We start from the raw sequence: 9,845 nt of genomic DNA on the forward strand, positions 1-9,845 counted from the left end.
AAAAAAAAAAAAAAAATGCAGTAACACTTAAAATAGCACACACGTAAGTGGTAATTTTCAGGAAAACCCCCACATACATCTCTATGCAATGGATGACCAATTATGCTATTATTGCTTATTATATACTTCATTCATTTAATACTTTTACAAAGTAAAAATTATTTTCATTCTTAACTGTGACTTTAAGAAGTGAAATTTACATTTTTAAAACAGATCGGTAGTGTGCGAAACGTAAACTGTTTAGTCGAGAGGTTTATGTATATTTGCAGATAATCATAGGCAGGAAGGAATAACACAAATACCAAAGTGCAAAACCCTGGTAATTTAGAAAAGCAGTTATTAAAAAGAAAGTAGGAGGAGGTTTAATGTGGGGAGGGCAAGATCAGATATACTTAGGAAGAAAAAAGTTCTTATTTGTAGGAGATACTGAGACTGCCTAATTCTAGGTTAACTCTTGTCTGTGTTGGCTATTTTGCTCTGCTTCAAAAGGCAACAGACCACACTCCTACCTCAGACAGGCAGCCTGCATCCTGTGAGCAATCTGGGCAAGTGTTTATAGATGGCTTTGGATCAAAGTGGTGTTCTGGGGAGTGCAGAGAACCACAGCGTCAGGGGGAAAAAAAAGGATATGCCTGCCCTGGAATACCGATGATCTTTAAGAGTAATTTAGAACATTGCTTTTGTATTAAAAATGAAACATCTCTATGCCACAGAGTAGAATGTAAATTTAATTACAAAAATGGCGATTTCAAAGGAATTTTGAGCCTATGCATACATATCACCTCAAAGCCCCAGGATGGCTCATTTTGTGTGTTTTCTGTCATTTGGGGCACTTGGGGGAGCAATCAGAGAAGCCCTGCTCTACAGATTGAACCAAGGACTACAACTTTGGGAGAATCTGAGTGGAGATGATCAAGCCCTCTCCTAATTAGCAAAGGCAGTGGCTAGCAGATGGAAGTACTTACAAGTTACCTTTTCCCCATCTACAGATTAACTGGAACCATTAGCCATCTCTGTGCCTTTCACTTTAGGTAAGAGCCCCAGGCAAATTCAACTGTGTTCTGGCTCCAATTCTACTCTGCAGGGACCTCTATGCATTGCTTTTATTTGTCCCTGGCCATATTTCCTCAACTCAGCGATGATCCCTTGAGTTGTCTCTTTCCTTCCCTGCCCAGTCCCACAACTTTCCTGTCACTTGCCCACTGGAGGCAAACTCCTCTGGAAAAGGTCACCAGGCGGCAGACTATGTGAGTGTGTGAGTGTGTGTGTGTGTGTGTGTGTGTATATATATATATACACTTCTCTGTTTATATATATATACACTTCTCTGTTTAAATATGTTCCTCCTTCTTGAAATGTATTCCCATCTTGGCTTTGGTGACAGCAGTCTCCCTTGGGCTCTCTCCTGCCTTTTCTGCTCACTCCTCATCTCATATGTTGGCATTTCCCAGTTTTACCTTCAGCTCTCTCTATACTCGCTCTGAGCCATTTTGGCCAGTCCAAGTTCAGTTAACATCACAAGGTCATGACTCCTAAAGCTGCAGCTCTACCTCCTCTTAAGTTTCACATCATTTTTGAACATTGCCATATAAATATCCCATAAGTAACTAAAATCTAGTATTTCTCAAGCTAAAGTCATTACACACTGCTCTCCTGCAGCCCTCCTTAAACATATACTTCCTCTCTCAGAATCCTCTCAAGACATGGAGGCTGATCATCTGATCATGCCACTCTCCTACTTAAAAACCTCCAGAAACTCCCAACAGCCTTTGGGTTAAAGTCCAGGGCACACAAACCCTTGTATGCTCTGACCCTGTTTTCTCAAACCTCACTCTTGCCCCGGCTCTTGTTCACAACTCGATACCCCAGCCATTCAGATATACCTGCAGATCCTGGAGGGTCATGTTCTTTCTCTACCCAGACCCTCACATATGCTGCTGCTTTTCTAGCAGAAAAGCACTTTCTCTTCCCTGTATCAGCCCTCTGCTAACTACGCTTCATTCTTCAGTCCTCAGCTCCGGCAGTTTTTCTTCACAAGCCTACTGTGATTTGGTCCCTTTCCCTGGCTGGGTTGCATCCACAGCATCCTAGGTGTGTATCTATCACAGCAACCTACTCTCTGTGTTGCTTCCTGGCTGCATTTAAAGTTGTTGAGGTACAAGATTTTTGCTTTGTCTTACCAAAGAACCAATTACAGAATCTAGGATTAGCAAATACTTAACATTTGCTGAATAAATAATTTCATTAGATCAAGATCAGAAAGGAATCTGGGTTTCATAATGGAGCAAAAACTTAGTTACCCATATAACACCCCATTTCTAAGAGATACAATATCAGTAAAGTTTGATCCTCAGAGGTTTGGGAACTATTCTTTTCAGTGTGCTACACATAAGCCACTCTCTCTCAGTACACTCTGTTACACTCAGAGCTCCAAGTTTATTACTGGGACATGTAAGAAACTTCAAGGAATTACTAGTTTGGAGAAAAAGAAAGGCTAAAATGAGTTAGTTTTATTAAATTCTAGAGAAGCAGAGTGTAAAGAGCAACTATACAAGATCAAAAGGATGTGGACCAGGGTTCATTATTTTCTTGAAGAAATCTTTAGAACAATTTAGGTTAGCCCTTTCTGCCACTAAATGAGGGCCAACTGAGGGAGGCTTTGTAATCTCCTTTCCTAGACCTCCCTCCAGTCAAGTCCAGCTCTGAAGTGTAGATCAAGTAGTTTTGAAAGGTGCTATGAAGATCCTATTTCCCAGCTTTTCCCTTTTAGGACTTTTAAAAAGTGTATGATTAGCCTGAAATGCTTGCCACTGCCCTTGAAGGTGGTTCCAGAATGTACTATTTTAAGGCATGGTATGGTTTAAGAATAGCTCTAAAGTCTTTTCTCCTTAACAGGAATTATCAGTTTGGATATTAGCTAGCACCGTGGCATCCAAGAGGATGAGACCAGTGCAGCAGAGGAAGACATGGCAGCTATTGGTCCAGCCAAAGAGAAGTGCAGCAGGGGTATTTAGGAGGGAGGCCTATGGAAACAGGATATTGGCGATAAGACTTGCAAGAGGACAGAGGTGAAGTCACTTAGTTTTTCTTAGAATCAGCTTCTAGTCCAGACTGAGGGCTACATATATCTTAACTAATAACTTTAATCTGCCCAATTTGACAGTTTTCTGGGCATTATACTGGGCAGTTATTTCTACTGCTGAGTATGGCAGGTTGCAGTCTATATATTATGAAATATAAGAGGTGCTAACATTGTTTAGTAATGACTACAGACCTTTTCATGTGAGATAACATTGTACTTTAGCCTCCCCAATTGGTTTTTCCATTTAGTGATCAGAGATGTGCAAGGATAGACAGATACTTGTGTATCTGTCTCCATCTCTATCCCAATTTTTAGGCCATATTAACATGCATTCAAATAGGTAATAAAGATTAAGAATGCACTATAATTTTATTAACATCGTCCTAAATTTAAATTTCTTTAGAAGATCTAGCTAAGCGAATTCTAACAGAAACGTCAGCCTGCATCTACTGATAGATGGTGCAGAGAGAACTTACGCTCTGTGGCTGCAAACCTCTTTCAGGGGCAATACAGAGCACATTAGCAATGGGTAGAGCTTCTCCTTCCTAAGCCTATAAGATATATCACCTTAAAGGTTTAAGAGAGGCAAAAAACAGAGTTTATTAAAGTATCTCACTATGGTAGGAAAAAGTAAAATTTAAGGATGAAACTGAACACTTACAAGCAAGGGCCAAAATAACCACTTCATTAATCGATCAAGTCTGAGTATATATAAAATTATGAAAAAGAAAATAACAGTGACTTCAAATCCAGTGATAACAATATATGGTTCAGGGGCTTGTGCGATGATAAAAAAGGTCATAGATGCCGCAGTTAGTGCCTAGAAGAAAAAAACCCATGATTTATTCAGTGACAACTGAATACAAACTCAAACTGTAAAAATGGCGATTTCTAAAATAACTAAATAGGCCAGGTGCAGTGGCTCATGCCTGTAATTCCAAGCATTTCAGGAGGCTTAGGTAGGAGAATCACTTGAGACTAGGAGTTCAAGACCTGGGCAACATAATGAGACCTCATCTCCAAATAAGCAAACAAAAATAACCAGATACTGGTGTTTCTGCCGTATACACCATATATAAAACAGGCATGGCTAAAGTATATGGATATTGACTTCTCTTTGTCTTTTAGAGAGTAGGTATTCCTCTCTGTTTTAAGTCTAATTAATTAATCCTCTTGTGCTTCTAACGCCATCACTTCCCACATCAGTTCTCTTGGTTTTTTTTTCCATTAAATACCTCCTTTCCCTCTTGTGCTTTCAAACCGTCCTCTGCTAGCTCTTTTCCTCATCATCCTATAAACATCTCAGTTGCCTTCTTTTAAAACACACACACACACACACACACACACACACACACTGTTTCCCCTCATCCTGCTGCCCACAGAAACCCTTGTTCTGTTTGCTACTTTTGTTCTGCTTCTTCAAAAAGTCTGTAAACAGGCTGTCTATAATTTCTTACCATCCATTGATCACTCCTTAATTCTTAACAATCTGGAGACTACTGTAAGATTTAAACTTAGAATGTTGCCATGAAAAATACTGAGGAACAAAGTTCAAAACAAATTGTCAGGCTGGGTGCGGTGGCTCACAACTGTAATCCCGGCACTTTGGGAGGCCAAGGCAGGCGGATCGCCTGAGGTCAGGAGTTTGAGACCAGCCTGGCCAACATGGTGAAATCTTGTCTCTATTGAAAATACAAAAATTATCCAGGTGTGGTGGCAAGCACCTGTAATCCCAGCTACTCAGGTGGCTGAGACTGGATAATCGCTTGAACCCGGGATGCAGAGGTTGCAATGAGTGAAGATCATGCCACTGTACTCTAGCCTGGGTAACAGAACAGATCCTGTCTCGAAAACAAAAAACAAAAACAAAAAAAGAAAATCGTCAGAGAAAAACAATTGTGATGTTTAATAGCTTTATTACCAAAGTACCACTTTTCATACACTTCCACCTAAACAATGCAATCAGAATTTAAACTATTTTAAGTGGGGGAAAAAAAAAACTCTGAAATTTCTTCATTTCCAAATGAAGATACAGAACATGGCAATGTTAAGTGAAAAAAATAGCTGGTGGGTCCCAGGGGAATTCTGTCAATGTTCTTAGGAATTAAAGCTTTCTCCAAAGCTCTGTGTTTTTGGTAAATGGTTTGGTCAAGAGTCATCCCTGGCTAGTCTTTTAAAATATCCTGTCAGCTGGTAACATACATACTCATTTTAACTTAGTCCATACAGGTTACTTATTTATAATTCTTTCAGTTACTTTATTAGCATAAATATGCCCTACTTTTAAACTTCTAAAATGGTCAGTTTGATTACTAATAACTAGTTCTTAAGTAACTTCATTCTTTATAATTAACATTATGACTATTAGCAACACATCATCTCATACCACTCCAGTTCCTCTATTGGACCAAGGTCTTGAGCCCACAGATTATGAAATGAAGAGCTTGTTTTTCATTCCCTATCCTCTGTAACCTTTTTGTATTACGGTACTTTGCACTGGTGATTACTCCATTTCCTTAAACCTTTCTGTGGTTTCTGTCACACTGGGTTCTCCTGTAATTTGTATTTATAGCTCTCACATCTTTCCTAAGCTTCTGACTTTTGTTTCCAGTTAGCTTTTAAGTATCTCACACATTACCACTCTATGAATATTGCTTTTGCTCACATCATCAGTGATTTCAGAAATCCTAAATTTAATGAACTTTTTTTCTTTTTCTCTAGTACTTTCAGTTGCTGTTTAATAATGAACCTTTTCCAGTCCTTATCCTAGTGAACCTCTGTGACTTTATTGCCATTGGCTGTCCTTCCCCCACTACTGTTTTCTTCTGGCTCCATGTCGCTTCTCTGACATTTTAAACTTCTGCAACTGTTCTCTCTGGGTGGGTTCCTCTCCTTTTAACGACCCCTTTAAAATGCTGAATTCTCATTCCACTCAATGAGTCTGGGTCTCTATCCCAGGTCCGTGGTCCATCCTCCACATTTCACACCTAAGTAGCCATTTAGAATGCCACCTGGATAACCTACAGGAATCTCAATTCACTGTGTCTTAAAACTGAAATCCTGCCCCTTCTTCCTGGATTCACAACCTCAATTGGCTGTACCACAATCTACCTTATCGCCCATACCAGGAACCTAAGATCACTATTTCTACCCATTCCCCAACTGATCCAGGTCCTGCTGACTTAATGCCTAAATATTTCGGACACTTCCTCCTCTTCATCCTTACAACTATTACCCTTCAGCATCTTTTCCATGAACTATCATGATGAAGATGCTAACAGTAAAATTTCTAACATGTGAATTTGTTTATGTATTTCTTCAACTATTTAAAATTCTTCAGCGCTCTCCAGGGTCTTTAGAATAGCACCTGCTTCTCATCATGTATTCAAGATCTTCCACAATTTGGCTTCTGTCTACTTCTTGAGAAAAGACTTGCTTCACAATTTATCCACACCAATCAAACTTCTGATCCTCTTTTCACATTTGCTTTATCAATACCAACCTCAGTGGATGGCAACTGCATCCTTCCAGTTGGTTAGGCCAAAAACTTTAGAAGCTGTCTTGGACTCCTCTCTTTCTTTTAGCCCACATCTGGTTAACCAGCAAATCTTGTTGGTGCTACTTTCAAAATACTATATCCCAAACGTGACCACTTCTTATTACCTACTCTGCTACCAGCAGCCACCATTGTCATCTCCTGCCCAGATTAATGCAATTGATCTCCTTGGTTCTACATTTGCCCCAGAAGCAATGCCCTCCTGTCCCTCCTACCAATCTACTGTCAATATAGCAGCTAGGATACTTTTTTTTTGAGACGAAGTCTCACTCTGTTGCCCAGGCTGAAGTGCAGTGGGGTGATCTTGGTTTACCTCAACCTCTGCCTCCTGGGTTCCAGTGATTCTCCTGCCTCAGCCTCCTGAGTAGCTGAGCTTACAGGCATGCACTACCACACCTGGCCCAATTTTTTTTTTGTATTTTTAGTAGAGATGGGGTTTCACCATATTGGTCAGGCTGCATAAACTCCTGTCCTCAAATGATCTGGCCTCCCAAAGTGCTGGGATTACAAGGTAAGCTACCATGCCTGTCCTAGTATGCTTTTAAAATGTAAGTTAGATCGTATACTTTACACAAAACCTTCCTCATCTTCACTCACTCACCCCAGTCCAGTTACACTGGTTTCCTTGCTCTTTCTTGATGCCTTCATGCACATTCCTGCCATAAGGCCACTGCACTAGCTTTTCTCTGTTTTAAACACTCTTCCAGTTATTCTCATAGCTAACTCCCTCATCTCATGCAAATCTTTGATCACATGTCATCTCAACAAAGCTTAGACTTCTATTCATTATTGCAACTTTTCTCTGCAACTCCCTCCCTGCCTTACACTCCCTTACCTGGCATTTACTTTTCTCTTTGTTCCACAGCACATACCACCTTCTAGAATACTATAATTTATTTATTGGGTTTGCCTTCCCCACCCTCCCATCCCAGTATGTATACTCCACAAGGGCAGGGATCTTTGTTTTTTGTTCACTAGTACTCTAGTATTTCTCAAGAGCCCGGAACAGTGCTTGGCACATGACAGGCATTATACAGATTATTTGTTGAATGAACAAATGAGGCAACACTCAACTTTTCATAGTTCTCTGCGTCAACTGTGCTATTTTTTGCCTCCATGCCTTTACTCAGGCAGCTCTTAGATCCAACCCTAGATTGCTCTAGGAAGAGTTTTTCTCTGACACCTCTCTATTTCCTTGGTTAGATGCCTCACTTCTGTGTCTTATCTCCACCTTATCACATATTATAACCATTGCTCATGGGACTGTTTCGTAACTAAATGGAAGAATTCCATAAGTCAAGGACTTTTGTCCTGGTTTTTCTTTGCTGTTCCAGCTCCTAGCCCAGAGCTTGGACCATATTAAGTATTCAAATGGTTTGTTGAAGGAATTAATATGTCAAAAACTAACCATGTCATAGAACATGGTTCCTCCTTCAGTGTTAGAGATCTTCCCTTTTTCAGTGTTCAAGATCCCAGGCCTTCAGTCACTTTTTCCCTGATTATTTACTCCCAATCAAAAGTTGTCTCTCCTTCCCTCGACTCCAGAGGTTTTCTAAACCTCTGATGTATCTCAAATTGCAAGATAAGAAAGCTACTTCTCGCAATCACAGATTTTTGGTGTGGGAAGAATCTTATATGCACTTTATTCAACCCACTCACCTTGAGTCTCCTTTACACACACACACACACGCTTACCTATTTTTGAGATGGAGTTTCGCTTTGTTGCCCAGGCTGGAGTGCAATGGCATGATCTTGGCTCAATGCAACCCCTGCCTTCCAGGTTCAAGTGATTCTACTTGCCTTGCGAGTAGCTGGGATTACAGGTGTGTGCCACCAGGCCCAGCTAATTTTTTGTATTTTTTGTAGAGACAGAGTTTCACCATGTTAGCCAGGCTGGTCTTGAACTCCTGACCTCAGGTGATCTGCTTGCCTTGGCCTCCCAGGGTGGTTGGATTACAGGTGTTAGCCACTGTACCTGGCTTTATTTATTTATTTATTTGAGATGAAGTCTTGCTCTGTTGCCAGGTTGTGCAGTGGCACGATCTTGGCTCACTGTAACCTCTGCCTCCTGGGTTCAAGTGATTCCCGTGCCTCAGCCTCCTGAGTAGCTGGGACTACAGGTGTGCACCACCACACCCAGTTAAATTTTTTTTGTATTTTAGTAAAGATGGGGTTTCACCATGTTGGCCAGGATGGTCTCGATCTCCTGACCTCCATGATCTGCCCGCTTCGGTCTCCTAAAGTGCTGGGATTACAGGCATGAGCCACCGGGCCCAGCCAGAGTCTCCTTTATAACATCGTCACCAAGTGCTCACCTATGCCTGGTACTTTTGTCTGGGAATGTACTGCCTTCCCAAGTGGCCATTTAGTTTTGGGAACTCTCCCAATGTAAAATCCCTCCTCACATTAATTGGAAATGTTTTCCTTGTAACTTTTAACTATCTCTGTTTCCCCTCTCCCACATGTCAACTCTTTAAAACTTAAAACGATTTATTTTTTCCTTCCTCTAAGGTTTCTCTGTGAATTTCTCTAATGATGAGTTTCTAGGACAGATTCCTTCAACTAGGATAGTTTCCATTTCTCCAACTAGCTAGATCACTTCTCTCCAAATGATCCACTTTCTCCAAACCTCTGTTCGGAAGCGACTGCAATGCTCCTGGTAGGAAGTCTGCTCCTAGAAATGAGCAGCTCTCTCCCACTTTGTCCTGGCCCTGGGCTGTATCAGCCTTGAAGTCAATTATATCAAACATCGGACTTATAGAAGTCTGCACAGCATTCACCAAAACCCCCGAGGTTTTTTTTTTCTTTCAAATCTTGTGGGCTTCTGAGCAGTACAATTGCAGCTGTCTCACTTGGTAACCTGGGTACCTGGTTTGTGGGTCCAAATGTAGACCATTTAGGTGATCTGATTTTTAAATTAAAAAGAAAAAAAGCTTTTTGGCAGGGCACGGTGGCTCACACCTGTAATCCCAGCACTTAGGGAGGCCGAGGAGGAGGATCACGAGGTCAGGAGTTCAAGATCAGTCTGACCAACATAGTGAAAGCCCTATCTCTACTAAAACTACAAAAAAATTTAGCTGGGTGTGGTGGCGGGCACCTGTAGTCCCAGCTACTTGGGAGGCTGAGGCAGGAGAATTGCTTGAACCCAGGAGGCGGAGGTTGCAATGAGATTGTGCCATTGCACTCCAGCCCGGGTGACACAGCGAG

General features: G+C 41.1%; 1 protein-coding gene across 8 annotated transcripts in view; it reads right to left on the bottom strand.

Moving 5' to 3' along the window:
- LOC108288869 (chemokine-like factor) overlaps positions 1–9,845 on the bottom strand; it is a 28,182-nt gene that overhangs the window by 17,433 nt on the left and 904 nt on the right. Inside the window, exon 2 of one of the 8 annotated variants that reach the window (XM_017508046.2) lies at positions 3,744–3,902. The exons of 5 other annotated variants lie outside the window; for them this stretch is intronic. In XM_017508046.2, the coding sequence (XP_017363535.1) occupies positions 3,744–3,902 (159 nt within the window). Of the gene's footprint in view, positions 1–3,743; positions 3,903–9,845 lie in introns of those variants that run through there. 2 more of the 8 variants (XR_005196776.1, XR_005196773.1) reach the window with 2 other exon arrangements.

Source organism: Cebus imitator, unplaced genomic scaffold (genome assembly GCF_001604975.1).
Source record: "Cebus imitator isolate Cc_AM_T3 unplaced genomic scaffold, Cebus_imitator-1.0 Scaffold385, whole genome shotgun sequence".
Classification (NCBI taxonomy): domain Eukaryota; kingdom Metazoa; phylum Chordata; class Mammalia; order Primates; family Cebidae; genus Cebus; species Cebus imitator.